Source organism: Miniopterus natalensis, chromosome 19 (assembly GCF_054644295.1).
Source record: "Miniopterus natalensis isolate mMinNat1 chromosome 19, mMinNat1.hap1, whole genome shotgun sequence".
NCBI lineage: Eukaryota > Metazoa > Chordata > Mammalia > Chiroptera > Miniopteridae > Miniopterus > Miniopterus natalensis.
The window spans coordinates 30,571,642-30,598,960 of NC_142099.1; the positions used below are offsets into that span (position 1 = coordinate 30,571,642).

At 42.2% G+C, this 27,319-nt stretch overlaps 1 protein-coding gene across 2 annotated transcripts in view; it reads right to left on the reverse strand.

Moving 5' to 3' along the window:
• The window catches only part of SRGAP2 (SLIT-ROBO Rho GTPase activating protein 2), a 226,624-nt gene that overhangs the window by 137,782 nt on the left and 61,523 nt on the right, over nt 1–27,319 (reverse strand). For both annotated transcript variants that reach the window (XM_016215217.2, XM_016215213.2), the window contains exon 3: nt 911–1,103. In XM_016215217.2, the coding sequence (XP_016070703.1) occupies nt 911–1,103 (193 nt within the window). The remainder of the gene's footprint in view (nt 1–910; nt 1,104–27,319) is intronic.

A 27,319-nucleotide genomic window follows, 5' to 3' on the forward strand; every position in this document is an offset into this window, starting at 1 on the left:
TCCAGGAAGACTAAATCTGATAACAGTGGATCAGGCAGATTGGAATGGAGAGAAGCTGTAGACTGTGGTATCAACACTGGTTGTCCATTAGAATCAGCTGGGAGGCTTTTACACCCTATTGTTACTCAGGCCCTACTCCCAGAGATTGATTTAATTGGTCTGGAGTGGGGCCCAGATTTCAGCATTTTTAAAAGTTCTCCAGGGAATTCTAATGTGCATTTGGGGCTGAGAACCTTTGCTGTAGATGATACAGTAAGAACTGTAATCATTCAGGCAAAGATGATGATCTATACTAGGGTAATGGCAGTGAGAACAGAGTGAAGGTGCCAGTTGTATAAAATACTGTAGATGCAGAAGAAACAGACATTAGCTACTATCTGGGAAGCAATATAGAAGTATGGCTACAACATCATTCGTTTTCTAGTTTAAGACAGTTTGGTGAAATGGTTAAGAACACAGACTCTAGAACCAGATTGACTGGGTTTGAATTCCAGCTCTATTTATTAGGGGTGGTGGTGTGTGTATTGGGCAAGTTCCTTAAGTTTTTTATGACTTAGTTTCCTCATCTATAAATTGGGGATATAACAATAACCAACATATGGAGTTGTGGAGATTAAGTGAATTAACATATATGTAAAGCCTTTAGAACCATGTGTGGAACATAGGAATAGCTATGAAAGTGTTTCCTGTTATTATTAACATGGTTCATTAACTACTCTGATCTCTCCAGGGTGTTGAACTGCTGATCTGGAAAAAGAAGTCCTTGAGGGCTCTCAACCCTAAGCCAATTTGAAGTCATAGGGTTTACCTGTTTCATAAATCCAATTGGATCTAGGTGGCACTCCCTGTCTCCCTCCATCCCGGATCCCATTCCCAAGGTCTCTAAAAGTAATAGCCAAGGAGTCCCTACTTGAATTGCTGGTCCTTGGTGCTGCGTGTCTTGGCCAAGAAGCGCTCTGCCAGCTTTTCCAGGTTGCGGGAGTAGTCCATCTCAATCTCAGCCTTCTTTCGGAAGAAGTCCTGGAGGTCCTGCAACAGCTGCACCCGGAGCTCACACTGCTGGTCCAGGCATTTCATCTGCTCTGTGAGCTGAGCGCGGATCTCTGTAACAACAAAAGACAGGACAGTCATACAGACATCCCCAAAGACAATCATACATGCCAACATTCACCCCTTCCTTTTACTCGATCCCTGTCCTCAGGGGAACTTAAAACTTTTAATAATATAAGTAAATAAATAAATAATAAAATAAGAAGAAGCCTAAACTGGCCTAAACTCCACTAACTCTTTTTAGACTATTGGAAAACAATGGAACCAGGAATCTGCTGAACCATTTAAGAGAAAGTGCATATTAGACATAATAATATTCAGAGCTACCATTTATTGAACAATTTACTGTTTCTGGCAGTGCAAGACTTTGCGCTTTCTTCTGGTAAAGAGCCTAATGAATTTTCTCCCAACCATTCTGTAGGGTAGGCACTACTTTCACTCCCAATTTAATATGAGAAAATTGACTCTTAAAGAAGTCAAGCTATTAGATTCAAACCCAGACAGACTGATTTTAAAGCCCAAGCTCCTACTTGTTATACTTTCCCCCATCATTTCAAAATGCTTTTCTGCATCTTTGTGAATTAGGGTGAGAGTCAGGATATTTTAATAGAGATAGAAAGAGCCATGCCCAAGGTCAAATAGCGGTAATCACGAATGAAACAAGCTCCAGGACTTCTAGGCAAGTAAACCATCCACTGTCAAGCAGACTCCATAGTCTCCAATATCAAAGAATGTAAATAAGCCTTCAAGAAACTGATTTTTTTCCCCACCAACAAATATCACTCATATCTCTGTTGCTTCACCCCCACTGATGCTCAGAACCGCTGCTTTGTCAAAGCTAGAAATATTTCTGGTTAAGCTCCAGCTTGGCAGATTTCTGGCTGGCCAAAGTCCTCACACAGGGCTAACAAACACCCTCTCTGGAACTGCAGCAATTGTAGCTCCAGCTGCAACCAGATCTGCCTCAAATGCAATACTGCATTTGTTACTGACAGGAGACCTGGCACCCAAAGGAAGCAGCTTGCCAAAGCTAGACTGCTTGTCAGCTCAGAGAAGGCCTGCAGTGTGTGTCCCGCTGAAGTTATGTCCCAATCCCCATCTGAGTAAGAACGGAGCCACTTCTTTCATTCCTTTCCCTCCAGGCCTGCTAAGCACCGTGCATTATAACCTCAGGAAACAAGAGTACCTATATTATTACGCCTTTCCTTCTGCATGCCCCAAATTCATTCCCAGATAGAAGAGCTGTAACAGTGCCTTCTGCCTATGCTGTGTAATGCATGGAGCAGGGGGATCTATAGTTTTCATCTGAGCTGTGGATAAATCAGAGGCAAATCCAGGATCAGAGCTATGATGCTGAAAGGTATGCCAAGCACTCCTTTTATGAAGCAATGGGGGATGGGTAAGTGGTGCATTTAGTTATCCCTAAAGTAGACAGGGGTCCATAATCTATCTCCATTTTTTTTTCTATTTTCACAGATGCCAGGATGTAGCACAGGTATATAATCCTTTATGGGTCATCTTAGGTGATCTGTAAGTGCTGTTCTCACCCTCTTCATCCACACGCCTCCCCCTTGCCAACCAGGTCTGCAGTAACCTCACCTGAACTGAAACTGAGCACCGTAGGATTGTTTCAAGCAGACAGAAAGCTGTGCAGAAAAGCCACGTAGCTCCTCACTCATCAAAGCTCTCTTGTTCACTGTTTTTCTGGGAGTCTGATTACAAGGGTATTGGGAGATCCACAGAGGGCATGTCAGACGTATGGTTCTTGCCAGGGATTTCTGGGCCTCTTAAAGGCACAGCCTTACTGAGACTATTCCTAGAGGCACCTACGCCCCTTCCATCTATTGACAGATAGAGATCATAGCTGGCAGTGGTAGCCATTGGGTGGGCAGACTGTGGGTGGAGAGGACGTTCACTGATATTACTTATAGCTGATCTATTCAATAAGAATCAGGGCCTTTTTGAGTGAAAAGGTACCCAATCAGTAACAGAAGTGGAAGGGAATGTGGATGGGCAACCAGGCTATCAGGCCCGTCTGAGTCACCTGTATTTCATTTAAGACTTTGCCTCAATCTCACTAACCACGGAATTGGAAGGCAACATGGTAGAATGGATGATGCCAACCCTCACCACAGAAAGAGGGGGGTAGGCAAATTCCCTTGATATCCATGAAGTTCCAGAGGTAGACCACTCCAAGGCTGTCCTATTCAAGGGACAAGCACTTCAGAGGAGGTCTCTGAGATACGTGAATTAATTGAAGAAGCCCCAAGCACATCCAGCCAACACAGCATTGAACCCTGACTTTCTCAGATGCTTCAATGAGTGGGCAGCACAACACAAAGTGATCCTAGTTGAAACATGGGCTAGTTAGTGAAGTCAGTGCTCTAGTCCAAACTTAACTCTAGGGGCCTAAGTCGCCCCTCGGCTGGAAGATGGAAAAGGGGACATTCCAGGGGTGGGAGCCAAAGTGATCCATCAAGCACCCTTCCAGGCACTGAAGGAAAGGGAACTTGTGTTCACTGAACACCCTTTATATACATCATCTCATTTAATCTCAACAACTAGTCCCTAAATTATCCCCAATAATCCTGATTGCACAGATGAGAAAACGAGGCTAGACTCATTAAGTAATTTACAAAAAGGTCATACAATTAGGAGCAAGTGGGGCTGAAGCTAAATTAGGTTTGTCTGACTTGTCAGAGAGGTTGATACTTGGGCAAGGAGACAAGAACAGAACATGAGTCTGGAGTATCTGAAGGTATTTCTGCATAAATCAGTTTCTATAGCTCTCACCCCTGGACGTTCCCTTCCCAGCCTTCCAGCTGAGGGGTGATTCAGGCCCATAGAGTCAAGTCTGGACTAGCCCACTGACTCACTAACTAGCCCACATTTTGGCCAGTCCACAACAGGGCTGGATCCCTTCCCTGCTTCCTAGATCTACTCCACAGGGCAGCTTCGGAGGAAGTGCTTTTCATGACCTGTGAGCACACCTGAGATCTGCCAGTAAGCCCCGAGGGCAGAGAAAGTGAGACAGCAATATCCCCACCCCTGATCCAGGAAAAGAGTGAGTCTCTGCTAACAGATACCACCTGCCACTGGAGTTGATCTGTGATTTGACACCATTGAGCATCTCACCTCCCCCGCAACCTGCCTAGAAAGAGAAGCCTCCCTGGCTTCCATCCTCCGAGCATCCACCCAGACAGAAGGGAGGCTACAGCCACCCCCATCTCCAGGCCTGCAGCCCTTACACAGAATGGCTGCTCTGTCCAAGGTAAAATGTGCTGCTTCAGGTTTTTGCTGCTGCTGCTAAGACAAACAATGGTCCCCACGAAGGCAGCTGTGCTAGCCCCAGTCCTCTGTCCATGCGCACAAGAGGCAGGAAACAATAGGCCACTGAATGCCAGCACGCCTGGGCCATGTGCCCAGGCTGGAGGCCCCTCTGCACCCTGACCTACCCACAGACTATAAGGGCAGAAAGAAGAAAGGGGCAATTTATAAAAACATGAAGGAATTCCTCACAGTTCCACTGTGTGCTTAGGCAAGTATGCATATACACACGTGTGCACACTCAAAGACACGCACACTCACACCACCCACACTGTGTTCCACCAGAGCAACTCAAGAAGGCTTTACAAATCCAGCTATAGCTGGATGAGAGTTCCTGGGAGCTGGGGACGACGGCGTCCTTGCCAGTTCTGTCCTAGAACCACATGGGAGGAAGTCAAGCTCTCACCTTCTAGAAGCAGCTGTATCTCAGGGGTATGAATGAATGTCATGGCCATCCACAAAGTACAAAGATCACCATGAACTACCTGGAGTGAAACACGCCAAAAATGGCCTCCCATGGCATCTAACAGAGTCCATTTATTCAGCAACTCTGCTGAGCCCCTACTGTACAGCACAGCAGACCCTGTGCTAGGTGCTGGTGCTGGAGAGCAAAACAGACCCCAGCCCCGCTCTAACGAAGCATGGCTGAACAAAGAAACAGCAAAGGAAGCAAAGCCAGGCTTATTGCTTTTGTTCTGAATATTCATTATTATTACACAGCCATGGTAGGAAGTTCCAATCTGAAGACCAAAGATTTATAAGTCATCAGTAGCAGACAAAAGAAATCAAGCAACAACCCTAATAAAAATTCAATGTCCTATTTTTTCCATTATATTTTTTGAAAATGACACTTGAATAAAAACTGCAGCTTCCCTTGCAAAAGGAACCAAAGTCTTAGAACAACTTTCCTGAGTTTCAGAGTTGACCTTTGGTTGACATTTCATCCAAGATTCAAGTCAAAATTTAACTCCACTATTCTGGAATTAGACAGTGGTGATAGTTACACAACCTTCTGAATATACTAAATAAATAAAGCCCAGTGAATATTATAATTTAAAAGGGTGAATTTTATGATATGTGAATTATATTTCATTAAAAATTTCAACCTAACCAAACAGCATGCTCTGTTGAGCACCATACTTCCAGCTAAGGAGAAAATGGCCCAATAAACAGGCACCAAAAGGAGGAAGGAATTCTTTATTTCCATTTCTCCATTTGTATGGGCTGAATCTCAGTTCTGCATTGAATATCCTTAAAGCAAATACTGGAAGCTGTCCCTCTGGACAGCAAGCTTGGCCATGACACTGAAATCCACTGGTGGGTCACCATTCCATCATTTCCGAAGTATGTCAGATCAAAACCTGGCAAGGAATGTTTGTGTGCGTGTGTGTTGTTTTTTTAAATTCTCACCCAAGGATATGTTGATATGTTTCTATTGACTTTAGAGAGAGAGGAAGAGAGAGAGAGAAACATCGATGTGAGAGAGAAACATCAATAGGTTGCCCCTCCATGTGCCCTGACCAGAGATTGAACTTGCAACCTAGGTATGTGTCCTGATGGGAATCGAACCCAAAACTCTCTGGTGACCGGGGTGATGCTCCAACCAACTGAGGCAGCCAGCCAGGGTTGGCAAGGAATGCTTTTATACATGAGTTCAAGTCCAGGATCAGCAGACACATCCAGCAAAGCTCCCCCGGGAAGTGCTGATCCTTGCCCATGCTTGGGCACAGCTGAGATCCTAACCACACCTGTCCTGGGAGTCAGGAGGAAGCTCATTTTCTTTTTAGAAAGATGCTGATGGGTCATGTGAAGGATGAAACTGTAAGAAAAACTAGATACTGATCTTTAACTAGAGCAGTCAGGGACCTGCCACACACACAAACAATCACGTAGACACTAAATTATAAAATACCCGGTAACGCAGGTGACACAGCCCTTTGAACACTGTCCTCACTTCAGAGAACACCCAAGGAATTCGCCAGTCAGCAGAGTATGAGAGGATTCTGCTCAGCCTATAGCTCTCTCTGCAGATATTAGCCCCATTCTTTCCCTCTCTCAAAATTCATCCTTCTTCAGGAACTTTCTCTGATTAAGTCATACAAAGCCCCCTCCTGTGAATCCCACATTTCCGAGGAGAAAGTGGGGATGGGGGGGCAGGCCAGAAAAAGATGTAATCTTTGGAGAGTAACACAGGCATGTCCTTCCCTTGTCTTTGATGTGCTGGCACCTAGGGGACAGGAGCTGTGACTCCCACAGATTCTGTTCAGAGCTGGCAGAGCATGAGATCAGCCAAGGTTCCCCAGTGGGAACCAGGCCTGACTGCCAGTCTTTTTCCACAAAATCTGCTTCACCTGCTTTTAGCCCTTTCACAAACACATGATGTCACCTCAGTCATCTGAAGCATATTAATTCCTAGTACCTTTCCAGCAAGTGTTATATAAGAAGACAATTGAGGCTTTCATCAGGTTCTACCCTCCAGATCTCTTACCAAGACCTCTATCTCAAGGGTAATCAGCCCCTCTCAAAACTGTTCCCCAGGAAACAAAATGCTGGAAGGCCCTGCCAAGTCTTGCTCTCTGCCCCACTTGATTGCTTTTCTACAAACTCAGTAATAAGAAGGCCCTTCAAAATCACTGTTGGAAAGAGCAGAGAACCAAAGCCCAAAGAAGGGAAAGGAATTGCCAGAGATCGCACAGCCATTTAGCTGCAGATCTAGGCCTAAAACCCAGGTCACTGGGATCCCAAGCCACTGTTCTTTCTTATTGCAAATACTTATTTGAGCACCTTCTAGGAGCTCCGGGCATAGGAAGACAAAAGTCATCCCTTAAAGTTATCTGAGTAGTAGGGAAGAAACAAGTGAAAAACCTATAACAAACAAGGTGAAGTGATAATATAAGTAAATGAGGCATGTACACTGTGCTGTGAGAGCAGAGAAGGGAGAACATCAACTTCAACCCGCTTGCTATACCACGACTTTCAGTGACTGATATTCTTACTAATCTATAAGTTGTCAGTATTCCAAGAAAAGGCCATCAAGCTACTTTCAGTAAAGCAGAAAACAGCAAGTATTCTTCCTTGAAGACTATGACCATTGACTTTACCCTACTGAATACAAGGCAGAAATAGACATAAGTTAATCCAAGCAACCAACCCAAATAGCTACTGAACTTCCAGAATGTGTGGATATGATACTTAGTTTTTCTTTCTTTACATCCATAACCTCTCCCTCTCTTAGTCTATGTATTTTTGGTAAAGCTGGTTCCACCTCTGCCCTCCCCAAAGATGGTGGAAGTTACCTTCCTTGTTTGGAAGTTGCAAGACCTGGAGACAATGAGACTCTGAGACCGCTGCCACCATCTTGCTACCATGAATGGCAAGCCTGTTTGAGAATAGAGCTGAGCTGAGGAAGCAGAGCTGAGAAATGGGAAAAGGAAAATTGAGCTCCTGAATCAAGTCATAGCCAGATGCCAGTTGCTCGATCCCTGGCCCTTTTAGTCACAGAAGCCACTTCATTCACTTTTTGCTTAAAATCGTTTGCATTGGGTTTTTGGTCCCTTGCAAACAAAGGAGATCTAATGTATAGTAAGGGATTCTGAAGTTTTCAGAAGCTGGAAGGTCCCTCTTCTCAAGAAACTTACAATCTAATTGTAAAGATGTGATCAAAATATGCATTTTCAAAAATTCTATATTTATATATTACATAATTAAACTAGATATTTAATTCTATATTATATAGATTTTTATGTTATTGTGTACATAAAATTAAGAGTAAATACTAAATGAAGGGGGAATGGGTGGAGGTAAAAGAGGGCATAGAGGCAATAGGTAATTGAAAAAATAAAATTTAAATAATTTTGTGAAGTCAGAAATTGCAGTGGGGACTAACCTTACTAAAAAGTAAGGACTCTTGAGGAAGACTAAACTCCTTGAGAGTAAGAATTTGTCTGTTCAGTTCAGCAACATACTCCTGAGACCCAGAAAATACCTGGCATATAGTAGGGCTTCAAATTTGTGGAAGAAAGAGAGGAGAAAGAGAGAAGGGAGGAAATAGGTCTGAGGATAGGTAACATATCAGTAAATGGAAGGGTAAGGAGGCAATATTCCAGAGGAAGATAAAATGCAAACCAAGAGATGGGAATGTTGGAGCAAAGTCTCTTTGTGGGGCCATAAGGGGACAGCTCAGCTAGACCAAAGGGAGACGCCGGGGCCTGGTGAGCGATAAACGTGTATGAAGAAGCGCAGCTCCGAAGGCTAACAGAGTACTTTGGATTTCAAGCAGCCAGAAGTGGAGGTGGTAAAAGTTTGTGCCATGATGAAAACAGAGCTGAAGGAAGATCAGAGTGGAAGAGGTCTGCTGGATGGATTCCTGGGCCTTCTAAATTAAGAGATGGAGTTCCCATTAACGAGCAATCCAGGCTGAATGATCCAGAGGTCAAACAAGTAGATTTCCATGAGTGGAAAATCCCTGCATGTACTAACACAACCTTTAGTAACAATACAGATTTTCAAGCCAGTGATCCTAAAGCTACTGATTCCAAACCATCCCTCCCTATCCAGTGGTAATCGAACCGAACATGTGAAAGATTCTTGGGTTCAAAGGTAAGACAGTTATCTTGGTGGGAGGAAGGAGGGGTGGTGAACTGGAGTCCTGGACTCCCTCACTTTGCTTTTGACTACAGTTCTCTCTGTTGAACTTTAAGTTTGGCATCTTCAAAACTGTCTTGACCTGTGCAGCAGATTGTTCCGAAATTACTAAAGAAAGAAAAAAACCTCCCCTCCCCTTGCATTAAATCCACGCTACCTAAAAACAACGCACGGCGCTTCGGAGACAAAGAGAAACAAGCCAGTGGGTAGGAAGAGGAGGAAAATGGCTCCAAGAGTTTCAAAAGGACCGTCAGCCATCCATTAAGTTCCGAGCCCCCAAACGAAGCCACAGAAAGCAACCTTACAAAGCCCATGAGGCGGGAGGGTGTGAAGGGGACATCTCAATGAAGGTTAATCATCACAGTTGCTCTGGCAAGCTGCCTTGGCTCTCTCAAGTTACTCAATAGAAAGTCAAAGACAAAGGGCTCCCAAATGAACAAGCTGCCACATCAAATGCCAAAGTAGTAATTCTAGCTCCTAGGCCTAGCCTGAGATGTTTAAGAAACAGAATTTCCAAGATCCAAAGTCTAGAATTAACTTGTACTACAAACTAAAGATTTGGAATGAGATGGCCACCAGCTCCTCTGAGAAATGTCACCTAGTCTGATGCCCCTGGTTCACTGCTAGAGGCAAACTAGAAATCAGGACCCAAAAATAATAATCAACCAACAAATCCAGCAAATACTATATTTATCTTATGCAAAGATATGAGTGATGAACCACTGGGACACACAGGAAAATGTACGACACTGACTTGCTCTCAAAGAGCTTATGATCCAATTGGAAAAAGGGGGAACTAAATGCACAAACAGTCAGCAATATAAGACTGGATGTGCTAAGCCAAAATAGTCCCAGACCATGTTCAGAGAGGAGATCAGTATAAACCAGTGTGAGCCTGAGTTAGTCTTGAGGCTTGAGCTCCCGAGGATTTAAAGATATGTAAGGGTGATAGTGGAAGGACTGTGGTCACTAGAGCAAAGGTAAGGAGGCAGAAATGGGCAGATCAAGATCAGGAGGACGTGAGTAGGACACTGTGACTTGAAGATTAACTCGGAAAGTATGGAGGGGGCAGGGAGTGGGAAAGCAAGAACGGCCCGGCACGCTCCATGAGTAGATCAGATACAAACAGTTCAAAAAGGATCTGTAAACTGTGGACAAAGCAAGGTAAGAGTCTAGGAAAGGAGGGCAGCACAAGCAGAGTCAAAACCCAAGGAATTCCCTACCAATCAACTCCCAAAAAGGCCAAATGTCGATTTTAACTGTCCTCTAGTAAACAGACAATGGCAAACTTATGTTGCTCAAGTCCCCGGCACAATCAAATAGAGAACAAGCCAGATCGATATTAAAATCCATACCCTAAATTCCTAGAGGTGGCTCTGGAGGGTTTGCTTCACTTTGTGCAAGATGAGCTTTGGCACACAGTACTGGCACATTGTTTCAGATTTAGTTCAACAAGTATGGGCCAAGCACCTACTCGTTGTAGGGGAGAGGGAACAAAGATGATTGTGGATGGTAAGACATTCATGTGGCCTTTAAAGGGCTGTGGAACTTCCAGTTGGAAAAGGCAATTTTACTCACCAGTCTGGAGTTCTCAGGAGAAGTTAAGTCTAGAAGCAGACATTTGGGAGCCAAGCAAGTAGATGGGAGTATGAAGTTAACCACAAAAGTGAATGCAGCTACCCATAGAAAGCACGTAGAATGGAAGAGAAGTAGGCCTAGGCCTGCGGACATCCCCATTTAGGTAGAAAGCAAATGAAGTGGAGATAGGAAACTAGACTGAAAATGAAACAAATGAAAGAACACTGTCAATAACTGCAAATCACTTAAATAAGATAGAGGGGCCAAGAGTTTAACTTTGGCAATTCAGAGTTTATCATATCGAAAGCTTGCTATGCTGGATCCATCACCCAAGATGAACACAACTGCCTTGCCGTCTGGTTGGAACAGCTTGTACTGTTCCAGGTGCAATAGCTGTTCCTGGTCCTACTTGCTGTTGGTGGGCCAGCCTGACAGAGCCTTGCCTTGTACCTGTGCCGCATGCTTTTCAATTCCCATGCCAGGGTTTCCCTGTCACTAAGGCACAAGATTTGGAGGGACTTGCTCAGCCATCAGCCATTTGACCAAGAGCATAGGGAAGTTGAAGCTCCATGAAGTCAACCCTTGACCTATACAAGATGGGGGCTGGCAAGTGGAATCTTTTCCCTCCTTCCCCCAGTTGACTGTTCAGAGACGCAGTAGCTTCACGGTTTCTCTGACGATGTCCCACAAGATCAGCCTCTCTCATGAAACTCTCCCTCTCCCCCTTTCTTGCTTCCCATTTTTCATCATTCCTGCTTCCCTGGCATGGCTCTCCCAAGTCAAGTGTAAGCTTCCGCCTCTGGCTCTGTTTTCTAGGGATCCCATACAGACACTTACCATGTGCCAAGCACTGTTGTAGGTGCTGGGTAGACAGTCCCTACCTTGATGAAATGGATTCCAATGAAAGTATCTGCTTAATAGATCCTTGAGAATAGCTAACCAAGTATTCTTCAATAACTCAATACATAATGTTAAGTGGTTGCTTGGTTATAAGAACTGATTTAGCTGACTACAGTTTGTTTTCTATGGAGAAGTAAACTGTCTCCACAAAAAATTATAGGCAGGCATATCTTACATATGGATGAAAAGCCACAGATACCATTTATTAAGTGCTTATTATATGCCAAGCAAGCACACAGTAAAGTGAGTCACCATCCAAGTGTACAGTATCTCATTAAATCCTCAAAACAACCCAAATGGGGTAAGTCCGTAGTAAAGAAGAGTGGTTAGCAGCACAAACTGCATTCAGAAAGACCTGCGATTTAATTCTAGCTCTGTCACCGACTAGCTGTGTATATCCTTGAACAAGCCTGTTTCGTTATCTAGAAAATGGAGTTTGTAATAGCAACCATTTGAGTGGACTGTTATGAGGAGTAGAAGAGATAATGTACATAAAGTATTTACTACACGCCTAGTGTCCACTCCATTAAAAGTCAACCATGATTCCTCCCACTTCACAGATGAGAGACCACTGAGGTGCAGAGAGACCAGTTAAAATTGCCTGAGGTCACCCAGATAGTTACAGATCACAAAGGATTTGATCCTAGATGTGTTTAATTCTAAAATCAGTGCTCTTAACCACTTTCCTACACCTATTTGTTTAAGGCTGAGAAATGGATTCATTTTGTTATCTTTCACACTAGAAATCTGTAGTTCCAGGCTGGCAATACCAGTTGGTTAACAAAAGGGATCCCTGCCCTGGCAGGGTAGCTCAGGTGGTTAGAGCGTTGTCCCGATAGGCCAAGGTTGCGGGTTCGATCCCCAGTCAGGGCACATAGAAGAATCAACCCATGAATGTGTAAACATGTGGAACAATAAATTAATGTTTCTCTCCCCACCCCCACCTTCCTCTCTCTCTCAAAATCAATAAACAAAAATTTTTTATAAAGGGATTCCTGAATTTCTTCAACTTAGCAAACAAAGGCCTCATTCTCGCTGTCTTAACTCAGTATGTTTAAATGTATGTTTTGTGGGTACAGTGGGAAAATACTTTTTTATCATTTCTTCCTGAGGGCAATAGCAGCAAAAAGTTCACATCACCACCTAGAGAAGCTATCAACTAGAGAGTTAGTGAAGCAAAATCTGACTCTGGAACCAGATTTCCTGGGCTCAAAATGCCAGCTCACCACTTACTTAGCTGGATGACGCTGGGCAAGCTACTTAACCTCTCTTTGCCTCAATGTCTCCACTTGTAAAAGTTCAACAATAATAGTACCCACTTCATAGGGTTTTTATGAGTTAATATTCATACAGTAATTAGAATGGTTTCTGGTACATTGTAAGCACTACATACGCTGCTGTTAAACATATAAGTAAAATCTCTCTATGAGCTCTTTGAGCCTTTAACTTCCTGGACAAGAAGGTATAGAAAGTGAAAGGCATTATAGAGAAGAAATTATTGGCTTCCAAACTTTTACAAGCACATACATACATGCACACAAAAGTTTCATGAAACAATACATATCCTTAGTATCTGCCATAAACTCTGATATTTTCTACATCTTTCTAAATGCTGGTTGTGGCCCACTAATTTGATAAAATGACCTAGTAGAAGTCTTGACCTATACATTAAAAAGCTCTGGAATAAACTACAGGACCACCAAAAGCAGAACTAGAACACAGAGCCTTGAAACCACTAAACTCCTTCTTCATAGTTATTATTAAATCAGAAAGGGCCTGAGTTTCATTTCTTGCTGAAAAAGAAACTGTGCATTCCGGGTCCCCCTCCCATTCCCTCCACAGTTCATGTGAGCACCAGAAAATCAGAGAACACCGAGGAACCAGTAGATACTTCCTGTCTATGCAACTCCTGTTACTGTTGCCCAGCCCAAGGTGCCACCATTCTGTACCAGGGACAGTTCCCTGGCCTGTCCTCTGCGTTTTGTCCTCTTGATTTCAAGGCTGAGCGACTGTAGTCACGCGGCATACCATTGGAGCAAAAAAGTTGCTGATTTAACACAAGAAAATGTCGTTATGCATTTAGCAAACTGCTTACAAACAAAATAGATGAACCTTATTAATGGTCACATGTCTGTTTTTTAAAAAAAGAGTTCTTATCTCTTGGAGATAAATACTGAAATATTCAAGGATGTAGCATTCTATTTGCTTCAAAGAAATAGAGGGAAGAGGGAGTGGGTGGGGATACAGATAAATAAGACTGGCGGTGAGCTGAGGATTACTGAAACAGGGTGATGGGTACATGGGAGTTCATAACACTTCTCTCTCTGCTTTGCATTGGCTTGAAATGTTTCAAAATTAAAGGCTTTTAATCTAATTAAAGGCATGGCGGTTGTGTGTGTGTGTGTGTGTATGTGTTTTTTAAAGGCTTAAGAGATTTACAGGAAAAGCAAAAGAAGATAAAAGAAGAAGAAAAAATATCCAGAGATATAAAACAGGGCAATTTTCTTAAAATGAAGGAAGAACTAAATCTGCGGGTAGAAAAGGCATACTATATACCAGGCAATGTACATAAAACAATAAACATTAGGACATATGATGTTTGTTTAAATATTTGACCTCCAAGGATAAAGAAAGAATTATTTAAGAGGCAACAGAGAAAAAGCAACTCTTCTAACAAAATAGGGGGGGAAATCAGGGCAGGCTCAGATTTCTTCATAGGGACATCTGATAATGGAGCCACGTCTGAACAGATTCTGAGGGAGAGCCAGTTATCCAAGCTGAGGCAAGTGGGGGAAAGTAGCCAAAAAAGGCTCTGACATTCTCACCCTTGAAAGATCTCAACCTTGAGAGCACCCACAAACTCCTCCTGAGAAACAGAAATCCTGCGCCCAGTAGATAAATCAAAAAGCGGGAGCATGCAGGTCAAAATGCAAATGTTAGAAACCCTGCCAAGGAAAAAATCTAGAAAGCTGCAAAAATTGGGAGATGGCGGAGAGGGGTACAAGGAACTGCAAGAAGATGAATCACCTAAACTTTCCAGGCAAGGAATCAGCCAACCTGCCTAAAAGTGAAGATTTAGCTACAAATATAGTTAAAAATGTTAATAATCACTTCAGCCTCCTAATGATTTTCATAATTATTTTCTTAACCTTAGAACTTTTAGAAATTATTATCTTTTGTGAAGAAGGCACATTCATCTGATGTTCAGCAGTTCCTTCCCTTTCATTTCAGTTTCTTTTTCTTATGTTAAACTCAAGTAAAATTAATTCAATTGATTTTATTTTTAAAGCACACATGGCATAATGCCATTCTTTTAAAATTATTCCATCTTCACCACCCCCCTTCTATGTGTAACTGCATGTTGAAACTGGAAGTCCATTTGCCCCAGCACCAAACCCACCGCCTTGCCTTCCCACCAGCCTTCCCTGTCGCAGCTCCTGCACCAGAGCCCACCCCTTCTTGCTCACTCAGGCCTTTGCTCCTAAAACTACACACATCAAGTTGGCCCTTGAACAATACCAGTTTGAACTTGTACGGGTCCACTTATCTGCAAAATTTTTTCAATAAATATAAAGTCAGCCTCTGCCCCAGGGTTCCGCATCGGTGGAGATTTTCGGTCTGTGGTTGGGAATCCGCTGCATGCATTGCTGCACACAGTTTTATATAGGGGATCTGAACATCTGTGAATTTTGGTCTCCACTGGGAGGCCCGGAACAGGATCGGCTGTGCGATAGTTAAGTTTCTGGGGAGTCAAAAGTTGTAAGTGAATTTTCATCTGTGCGGTATCGGTGCCCCTAACCTCCGTGTGCAAGAGTCAGCTGTATTTTCTGTATCATCACTTTCCTCTCTGAACTGGATCACTCTCATAAGCAAATAAACATGCTACGTTTCCCCTCATCTTATTAAGCGCAAGCGTGCACACACACTTCCCCTGGATCTCCTCTTCCTCCCCAGTTATTTTCTCATCCTGCCTTCTTTTTCTGATAAAGGCTGTCCATATACCCCATCTCCACTTTCTCTGTTTAGCCCACTGTAACCAAACTCTTGTTTTTTCCACTCTTGGGGGTAGTAATAGTCTCCACGTTGCCAAACAGGAGCAATTCTCTGCACTCTACTACCACCAGGACTAGACAGAGGGGATCAGTCCCTGGGACCCTTCTCCTTCCCAACCTCTAATGCTGAAAACACTCCAGGGCTCAGTCTTAGGACCTCTTTTCCATCTCTACTTGCTTCCTAGTATATCTCTTCCAGTTCTGTGCCTGCTGCTTCCCAAATTTGTATCTCCAGTCTAGATCTCTCCCTAAACTCCTGCCTCCTATAACTGACTTAATATTTCCTCTTGGGTGGCAGATTCGTAGAATTTAACATGTGAAAACCCGAGCTCTTAACACCCACCCTTATCCTCATGTTCCCTATTTCAGTAGTGGCACCACCATTTATTTTCCAGGCCAAAAAGCTATTACTGACTCTCTCTCTCAAGTCACAATCCAATTCATGAGCAAATCCTGCCAGCTCTACCTTCAAAATGTACACAGAATTCAACTACTTCTTATCCCCTACACCATTCCTGACTTTGCCCAACTCAGCATCATTTTCTTCCTAACTGGTGTTTCTGCTACCACTCTTGCTCCCCTATAGTCTACTCCCGGCTCATCACCTCCAACAGCTTCCCATCAGAGAAAAGCTGAAGGCTTTCTAAAGACTTACGTGGTCTAGTCCCTAACTGTCTTCCCAGTCACTCTGACATGCTCACCCTTACTCACTGGTCTCCAGCCACACTGGCCTCTGTTCACAGAACATGCCAAGCACACTCCCACTTCAGGCCTTTTCATATGATTGCTCCCACTTTCACATGGTTAGCTTCTTCACTTCACTCAGTTCTCTGCCCACAAGTCACCTTCTTAGAGCAGCCTCTAGGTCATTCCATCTGAAAGAGGCTCTGCCACTCTCTATGTCCTTTCCCCATTTTATTTTTCTTCATGACACTTACAGATCTATTCAGGTATTTATCATCTTCTCCCACCAGAACATAAGCCTCATAATAGCAGGGACTTTGTACACTGCTGATCCCTGGTACCATAATGCCTAAAACATAGTAGGTACTCAATGAACACTCAATGGATGGATGGATGGATGGATGGATGGATGGATGGATGGATGGATGGATGGATGAAAAGCTCTTTGGGTGTAATGGGAGTTAGAACAATTTATGGCTGACTTCTTTGCACTTTTCAGTTTTTCTTGAATTTTTTATAATTAGCATTTCCTTTTTCTTTTCTTTTCTTTTTTTAAATCCTCAGAGAGGAAGGGAGAGAGAGAGAGACAGAGAGACAGAAACATCGATCTATTGCCTCCTGTATGTGCCCCAACAGGGAATCGAACCCACGACCTTTCGGTGAAGAGGACAACGTTCTAACCAACTAAGCCACACCGGCCAGGGCTCCTATTTTTTAAGAAAGCAATAGCTATTCCTTTAAAAATTAAAACAAAAAACCCCCAAAAATCAAAGGAGAGATGCATTATCTAATCAGCTCTGTTATATTTTGACAAATTATTTATAATGGCTATAAAAGTTCACAATGTAAGGCCCACAGGGCATTTTTCATAATTAACGATACCTTTTTAGGAGGAAACTTTACCAGAACAAGTTTTAATTGACCAGAGCTGACCAAAGAGTATGAAGACGAGTCTCCAGAGTGAGAACAAAAATTGGCAGTTTTCCTAAATATCACTTCCCACTGTATTCCCCCCCCCCCCAACATTGCTGCCCTAATCCAGATGCCAAAGTCTGCTAGAATCCACAAATGAAAAACTGTAATGGTCTTTTGGTAATACTTCCATAGAAAACAAGAGTATCACTTTCAAATAAGCTGACACTTTCTGAACATGTAATAACCAGGGTCAGTCACAGAGTCACAGAGGCCAATGAGAAGATTAAAAAGGGTGCCTGGGAGCCCCACTGACACACATATCGCTGGTACCTCCAAACAACCACATCAACACCCAGCAGTGTCAGTCAGCAAATAGTATGATCTCCTTCCTCCACCGCCAAGAGATCCTAGGAAAAGTTGAGAGCACAGGACCATCCCTTTGTCACTGATGAGTGAGGCCCAAGGGCAAATAAAAGACATAGTGGCACATAGAGCTGGGCCATGGTTTCAGTGTCTCTCTTTTTGCCCCCGCCAATGTTACCTGTATCTTCTGCTCTTTTCATGACAAGGAAGGAAGCAGCAATAACCTGTCACTCTGGAAATGTGGACTAGTAACCTGGCACTGTGGGACTTACTGTAGAAGTTATCCATCCCTGGGCAGGATTCAAAACCTGGCCTCTTAACACTTCTACTTACATTTTCTAAGGCTATAGACCAAGCAGCAGACTATGAATCCCCGATAGTTCACATAGGTTCTAGGGCCATCACATGCTAATGGCAGTCATGGCAGGGCAACCCATGAAATTTCCAAGTACATTTTAATGCATATTTGATCCCAATCTAAGCACGATAGTTACTTAAATTTATTTTGAAAAATCACACTCTTTCTTAAAAAATTTTATTTAAATAAATTACATAGTACACATCACTTGTTAAATGAGAAAAGAAAAACTATCTTTATATAATGGAGGTTATTAAAATTTTAAGTTTATATTAAAATAACCACTATGATATAATTTTAATAATGTTGATAGAAAATATTTTACCTAAATTCCCTTATCATAGTTTATAAAAGTGACATTATTTTTTTAATTCCTGAAGGGGTTCACAAAACTATATTACTGTAAAAGCAGTTCATAGATTTTAAAATGTTGCAAAATGCCAGTCTAATAAAGTCTTTTTAATCAGAATCATGGTTATTTTAACCAGTCACCTTTCTCTTGACCCTGGGCCTGCCTTCCAAAGGAAGCTAGTCTACCCGAAAAGACAGAGTATAAAAAAGGAATTGCAATTGTGATGAGCCCAGTATCAGGGAGAAAGATGTTGCTGTAGGGACATAAAGTAAACATGTCTAAGCTGGTCTAGGGCTCAGCGACAGGCAAACAGAGGACCTGGAAAATTGGGAGTGATCCAGAAAAGGAGAGCAGGAAACATGCTTCAGCCCAGAAGGAACAGCATGTTCAAAGGCCCAGAGGCAAGATAAAGACAGCCGCATGCAAAGAATTGAAACAATCTAAAAAATTCCGAGTAGCGGGAATTTAAAGCTCAAGTGGGAGGGTGAAAAAAGATGACACTGATTAGAAAGAGAAGCAGGGGTCAAGTCCTGGAGACTACTGCACATAGTCTGAAGAATTGAATTTTTCCTAAGAGCAATAGGAAGCCATTAATGTGAACACAGAATAGAAATTAGCTAAGCAAACTACAGTGCTTTTAATGACACAGTGTTCTCCTCCAACAGGGAGCTAAAGTGGAAACGAAATGGGAGCCTTTTTATTTTTAGAGGGTCCAAGGTTCCCAAGATTCTTTTTACAATTACTCTCTCTCAACCTGAATTTTCCAAATAAAGTAAAATGCAAATATCCCCCCCCCCCCCCAAAACACTAAAAGCTTGGGGCTTCCGAATATTAGCCAAAAAAAAAAAAAAAAAGAACCACATGCTCTGAATCTGTGAGTAGATCAGTCCCATTATTTAGACACTACAGGCAGGGGCAGTATATCTACATGAGTCAGAAGATTTGGGTCTCTGGGCTTCACTTTCCTCATCCAAGAAACTACGGTAAGTATTTATCCTGTGCCTACCCACCTCACGCCATTTGAAGGCCATTTCTCAAACAACAGAAGTAAAAGGGATTTTACCAGCTGCTTTTACTCAATCCCAGAGACAAGAAGAAAATGCTTCATAGTGTCCAGTATGTCTACAACTATAAGGCTGCCTGATCATTTCACACCTCTGAAAAAACACTCTACTGTTCAAATCCATAGATAGGCATATTCAGAATTTTATAGCAGGAACAAAATTCAGAATTAAAAATTCAGACAATAAAAAATGCTCAACTAAGTGAAATAAAAACTAAACAGCTCCTGATTCAATCTTGTTCCACAATTATGGGATAAGCTTGGGCCAAATGCAGATGACAGAAGTCAATCAGCCCAGGTTTGGAAAACCCAGGTTCTAAATCCTGAACACTACTCTGTGACTTGCAGTGATATTTCCGTTGTAGAATTCCTCACGATATTACATATCTCAAGAAGTTATTAATGATTTTAAAGATCAATCAGAAAGTAAAAGCAAAGAGTTGTGGGTTCTGTCGGAGAAAAGAACTCAAGTTCCTGTTGTTTTATTTGTCAGTATTTTTTAAGGACATTATAGAAAATAGTTTTAAATTATTTTATGTCTCCAAAGTTTCTACGCAGGAATTATGCCAAAATTTATTTTTAAATATATTGTTTTAAAACATTAAAATATGTTTAGAGTAAAAGACACGAAATATCACAGTAGCCTGACTGGATGAACCTAATTTCCCTAGATATTTCATTTTCCTTCCAATAGAGTAATTTCCCCAACTTTTAGAAAAGAAACCCTTATTCCAGTTCATTACTAAATGGCACATTTCTCAAAATGAAAGGCTGAAAGCACAGTTCCTCTAATTCATAAGCTCTATTCTGAAGCATTTTAGATACACTCTCCATTATGACACTCAGCACAGTGTATGGTAATTAGCAATTTACGTGTCCTCCCTGCCCGTTCGGAGTGCCACGGTCCAAGACAGTGTCTTACTCACTGTCATAGCTCAGCACCTAGCACACAGCTGGCACCACGCTGAACTGAACTAAATGGAAATGGTTATGCTTGCCCTGTCTTCAACGATGAATCTTTGGCAGATTCCAACAAAGCCCCAGAGTTAGCTACGTGCAGATCCTGGGTCGGCTACACTCACAATGAAGATTTCTGCCCAAACTGCCTCTTTCTCCACTCTTCCTTCCCCTTCCCTCTCCACCTCCAGAGGGGAGTTCCCACTGGAAATTGCACAATTCTTTGTGCAGAGAGAAACAAGTTTAGTTCCTGTTGACCTGAAGAGCATAATGTTCTGGCACATTCTACCTTCAAAGAAGAGTAACAAGCCCAATCTGGGTTGTTTTTCTAATCAAAAACTTCTACTTCTAAACTTCCACTTTTATCTTATGGAGATGTAACCTTGTAAGACTCTCACTTCTCCTCTGTCCTCATCAGTCCCACAATAAGCAAATACAACTTTTGTACAGTCTAAGACAGTGTTTAAATTTTTCTGATCATGACTCATAATGAACAATACATGTTCCAGTGTGGCCCAGTACACACACACACACACACCCCTAAAAAAAGTTTGATGCAACAATAATTACCTTTTCTACATCCAATTCACAATGATATTTTCTATCCTTTTTAAAAATCCTACTCTATTTACCTGAAAAAGCTGGTAAGTGGTCAACTAAATTGGTTTCACAACTTGTTCTACAAAGGCATCACAATCTGTAGTCAGAAAACACTGGTGTATGGACAGGGTTCTCATCAGTGTTTTCAAAATCAGTATGGATAATAAAATTATATAGGTTTTCCAATGTCACCCCAATAAATTCAATAAAGATAAGAACAAAAACATCAAAAAAAAAAAAGTTAAAAAAAATAAGTTTGGAGACTTGAGGCAGTAAACACAACAGCTCTTAAAAACAAAAATAACAGAAAATCAGGTACATCAAGCTAAAATTCTTATCCAGAATAAACCATTCCATGGAAAACCACACTACCACTGGACTTCTTAGCACAAGGAAACAGAGACTTGGTAGAGGTCAGGGCTAGGTTTCCCCTGCTATCTTGGTTAAAAGCATTTTAAAATTAACAGAGTGTTAATTTTCACATATGACATACAAACTGGAAATGTTGTCCGTTAAATCACAAATCTGTTAAATCGAGGTCCACAAAATCAAGGGTTTACTGCACTTTGAAACACAATTTATCCATAAGTTATTTCTCTTTACCTTTACCTGAAAAGAAGTAAGTACAAGTTTTAGAAAGATACTTTTGTTCAGTCTCTAAATGCCTACAGTTCCATCCAGGATGATTCATGAAGAAGTAGGTTTATCGAATAAGGACTTTTATAATAGAGCAGCCTGACTCTGAAACATGAAGAAAAACAATTTCTCCTCATTCGGGCAAGATTTATCCAACAGCCAGACTTGTAAACACCACCAAGATCTCGGGTATGTCTCTTGGCTCGAAGGGTGATAAATGAACATTTTGGGGGCTAGCCTAAAAGCCAACAGCTGGATTTCCAATTCTGGAAACCTTCACAAGACTGGGCAGCAAATATCCAGCTGCTGAGCAAACACAATTCAGGATCCTGAGCCTGCTTCTCTGGGGGAAGGCATTACCCTAAAAATAAAATAAGGAAAGTTAAAAGAAGATTCCCCATCGGTCTCCACCTCACAATCACTGAGCAGCAGGTGCCCTGGAGAGGGGGAGATTTAGTTTTCACCAGCAAGCACAGTCCCCAGCCTATGGAAAACCCCAGAAAGGATTTTAGGCCACAAGGGGCCAATTTAAAAAAGAAGAGGCCATAAAACAATTACAGAGGGAATGGCTTAATCTGTAGCTGGTCATAATCCATATGTCCTGAGCATCTCTGAAACTAGCAATCACATCAGTCACTGGCTTTCCAACCAGGCAAATTTTCTTTACTGCCCCCTGCAAGCAGATTTTATAATGGAGGGAAGGCAGTAGAAAGAAGGCAGAGGGTTAGATTCCTCATATCCCAGCCCCTCGGGCAACCTGAATTTACTGAACCTATTCTCCCAGGAGGGGCCATATTGTGACCAAGCTTCCTGCAGTCCCTCCTGCCATCTGCAAAATTAAATTAAATGGTCCTTTCCTTTTGAAATCCTGCCATCAGTGTACCAAAGGGAACATCTGAGTATACCAGGCAGGGACGATGGCGTTTCCTTTTTAACAACATACACAAATCATTAAAAGATTAAGTCTCTGAATGGCTAATGTGCACTTTCACAAGCAGGGAGAGGTTAACTACTCAGTCTAACACCCACATCGGAGAGGCTGGAAGGGACTGGGGCTGCACTTGCTGCTGCTTTCGGAAGATGACTCTGGAAGGCCTGCAGTCACCACACTACGGACTGATGCTCTAAGGCAAACTGAGATTTAAAGCAAAGCAAGATACACTCCTGTCACTTTTAGTCCTTTCTGCTCTGCCAGTTTTCAGTTTCTGACTCCAAAACACAGGCATAGATTCTGAAGGCTTTAGCCATAACCCTTACCTTCCCCCAACTGAAAAATTTAATTCAACCAAGTTATTTCCACACCCACCTAGTCTCACTTCCAATATGCCTAAATTTGGAGCAATGGGAGCGAGTGGGTGAAAAGGAACAAAGAAAATTTCTGGAAATGACAATCTTGAGAGCAGCAATATATAATTTAAAGGTAACTCAGACTGCAAACAGACTTTATTTGAATCTAAAGTTATATACAAATCATGTTTAATTCAAATAATTTGGATGCAAAAATTTTTTATTGAGCACCTATTACTACGCCCCCTGGGGTAAGACAAAAAGCCATGGGTCAGAGCCCCGACCAATCTAAACCACAGTGGGCTCCTAAATCAGACGCCAATAGGGAACTTTTGAGAAACCTAGTAGAGGGTCTTGATTAGGGATGTATAATAAAGAACCTGTGCCCATCCAAAGGCCACTCTTAACAGCTTCTCTGAATCCATTTGTCACCCCCACCCCCACAGTGGACAAAGAGGAAAGTTAAAGAAGGCAAGGCAGAAGAGAAGGGAAATCAGCCGGCTGCCAGCAAAGCTTAGAAAGACATACTTCTTGATGAGCCATCTGGCAGGAAGGGCGGTAGAAAGAATCTTTATATCAGATTCTTCTCTGAAAAATTACAATCTGCAAGAGAGGTTAGTCACCAGCATCTTTTTTAAACCACCATAGTTATTAATAAGCCTGTTTGTTTCCCTTTCCCTCATCTTGTTCTGAAAGATCAAGAATTTTCAGAGAATTAGGAATAGAAGTACCTCTTGATCTGGATTACAGGAAAACATAATAGAGTATCAAAATCAACTGGGTGAGAGCAGGGGAGGGGAAAAATATCAAAGAAATTGGGAGCAAGGCAACTTTGCAAAGCTTCCCCCTGCCCCCATGGCTACACTGCCAAGCCCAACAGCCAGTTGTCCTTGTAGAAACACAGCTGGTATCACAAAAATGGCATCAACTGGAAAAGCTCATAAATTCTCATCTCTCAACATAATAATGACCTACAGAAGGGTTTTATGAAAATGAAGCTTCCCCTGAAGCTTTAACTCTGAGCGTCATCAAAATTAGGACAGTCTCTTTTGGGCTTTCACATTGGTGCCCTCAAGAGGGGCTCCAGGGATTGGGTCCATCTGAAACTAAAGTGACATCAGATCTCTCTGCCACTTATTCCTACTGTCAATATCTGCCAGACACCAGCCAACAGCCAAAGCCCAGAACCTTCAGACAGAAGGAGTCACACTCTGGATCCCAATTCTTCTCTGAAATATTCAGCAGCATGAACAGTCAGTAGCTCACAACAAAGAGGTTCAACCCTAAAAACATAGGGACACAGAGAGAGAGCCAGGGTGACAGAGCCTGAATTCTGGAAGAAGACAAAAAAACCTCCAGACGTCCTTTCCTATCTAAGAGAAAAACTGATCACGCGTAGGTAGGAAAAACCCCTGAGAGCCTAGTACGCACCACTCCCTGTGCTGCTTGCTCCCAGAAGCCATTCTCCTTGGGAGGTGACCGGAGCCAAATGTCATCCAGAGATGCAATGCCTCCTCCCATCCTGCAAGGTCTCAAAGCAAAGCTGCCTGCTGGACTTTGGTACTCTTATAACACAGAGTTCCAGGAGCCTCCAACTATCTGTGTGCAAACTTCCAGATTCTCAAAGATGTAAAAAGTGGAATGGAGGAATTTGTGGCTGCAAAGATGGAGAAAACAATGATGTAAGAGAAAAGAGTATTGTCTTTCTTGATCATTACTTTCTTCATTTTGCTTTCCTGTATTTTCCAAATTGTCTATGATAAACAGGTTGCTTTTCAAAAAAAGGCAATGAATGTTACAGGGAATGGGAAGCTGAAAGAGAAAGAATGAAAGAAAATCCAGTTTTTTTAAAAATGGAGAAAAATCTAGGAGATGTGGAAAGGGTGGGAATTTTCTATGATTTAGGGTGCATACAAAGACAAAAATTTGTAACAGAAGGCACCTGGTTAGTGCGCTGCACAGGAACGTACTCAAAATAGAGAATCACTGTTTCTGGATATATTCTAAGAAGACAGATTTCTACCTAGGTGTTTTTACCCCTGGGTGTGTCAGGGCTTTAGGACCCTGGAATACAACAGAATCCTAAAGTCTGAGGTTTTCTCTAGTGTCTCAAAAGTCTGTCTCCTGCCCTGGCCCAGTGTCTAAGTGGTTAGAGCATCACTTAAGGGTCTCGGGTTCAATTCCCAGTCAATCGCACGTACCAGGGTTGCAGGTTTGATCCCTGGTGCCAGTGGGGGTGGGTGCGGGAGGCAACCAATCAATGTGTGTCTCTCACATCAATGTTTTTCTCTCTCTTTCTTTCTCCCTCTCCCTCCCTCCCTTCTACTCTCTCTAAAAAAAAAAAAAAAAAATCAATGGAAAAATATCCTTGGGTGAGGATTCAAAAACGTTTGCCTGCTGTTTCAGGAGGGCCAGAAGCAGTTCTTAGCCACTGGCAAGTAGACAAGACAGGAGCACTGCTCTCCCTTGCGTGGGGAGGCCACAGCTCACCCTCCAGTTCTGCCCTCCTACGGCCTCCGGGGAGACTGGGGGCCCACGGGCTCTTCATCATGGGAAGTCTCATGAGAGGGCTGTCTAATGTCAATTCAGTGCTCCATGGGCTGGCCTCGGAGGAAGCGCACACAGTAAGGGGCGAGACAGATAGCGGTTTCCAAAAGAAACAGCTGTTCCTTCCAGCTCAGGAAAATCTGTTGGCAGCGAATAGTGCAGGAGGATTTTTTTGTTAGAAAAAAGCGAAAAAGCACACCACAGAAAAAGGGACCAATCCTATTAGGATACAACCAATCCTCCATGCCTTTTAAGAGAAGGGAAACCAAAATCCTGCTTCGACTCTTGCCCAGGGGTCCCAAAGCCTGAGTGCTGCAACTCCCCCCAGTGAGGGTGTGACTCTGCCCAGCTAGAGAGCTCTAACCAGACACAGGCCCAGGTCAGTGTCCACTGTGCCTGGCTTTTATTCATGTTCTTCTCTAGGTAAAGGTCGACAGCTGCCCAGGTCAAGACCCTGCGAGGCCAGTGGAACCTGGGAACTGAGAAACCCTGAAGAGAAATCGATTCTTGACTCAAACAGCACCACCGCACACCCCACACCCTGCGGTGCTCAGGAATCTTCAGGGGCATTTTTTCATTGCCACAGTGACTGGGGCAGTGCTACTGGCATTTAGTCTAAAGGGACAGGGATACAATATAGCCCACAGCATCTCTGCTAAGAATCACTGTGGACAGAAGTGGTTTTCTTTTGACTTATGTTTTCCTAATTGAGTATCACAATCACCTAAGGAAAACACTTTCAGACAGTACTAAACAGTACACATGAGAAGGAAGTTTCCCTCCTATCTGGAACCCTGCCTCAAAGTTCTCTACTGCTGAGAAAACACTGCTACCATTCTCTTGCATATCCTTCCAGAAATATTCTATACGTATACAGCTTCTGTGTATATGCCCCTTCCCCAAGTAAAGTATGGCTTGCCACCATGTTTTTTTCATTTATCAGTGTATCTTGGAGATTTTTCATATCTACCTGCCCCTTCTTTTCCCTGGCTATATTCCAGTCAACTAGATGGCTGGGCCTTCATTTATTCAATCAGTCTCCTTTTGATTGTCCCTGCTATTATTACCTTTTTTTTTGCCACCATAAACAAGGCTGTTCTGAATGCAGACATGAATATATCTATAGAACAAAGTCTTGAAAGCAAATTGCTAGGCCACAGGGTATTTACTGCTTAAATTCTTTCAAATACTGCTCAACCAACAATGTATGAGACTACTTGCTGCCCTGTATTCTGAAAACGTAATGTATTAGCAAACATTTTTATCTAATATATAAAAAAAGATTAAGTACTACAGTTGTAATTTAACTTGTTTTTCTCTATTATGCATGTGATTGGGGAATCTTTTCCCTGCATTCCTATGTTCTTATGTTGCAATAAGTCTTTGGATTTTCTGCTTCTTTAAAAAAGTTTATGCTCTTTGCTTATTTTTTAGTTTAAATTATTGGCCTTTTATTTACTTTTTATTGACTGTGAGCGCTTTATCTATAAAAGAAATTAGCCCTTTGTCATGTGCTATAAACACTTTTCCCAGTTCATCTTTTGACCTTGTTTATTTTTTTTTTTTTACCATGTAGAACTTTTTAAATTTACCAGTCTTTTTTCATATAGCTTCTAAACTTTCTGTCATATTTAGATTATATTCCATACTTTTAAAAAATATTCTCTCATGTTTTCTTTTACTATTTTTATGGTTTTATTTTTTTAACATGTATATTTTAATCCATCTAAAATTTACTCTCATAGAAAGAGGAAGATAGGGATCCAATTTAAAATTTCCTAAATGGTTGTTTCAAAACTAGTTATTGAAAAATCCATTTCTCCCTCCCATCCCACCAATTGGAAATGCCAGTTTACTCTGTGCTAAACTCCTGTGTGTATTTAGATCTACTTCTGAATCCTCTATCCTGTTTTTTCTGGACTCTATTTTTAATGTGGAGATGGCAATAAACAAATCTAAGGAGCAACACTGAGATATCATAATGAAAAGGAAATGGCCTGCAATAG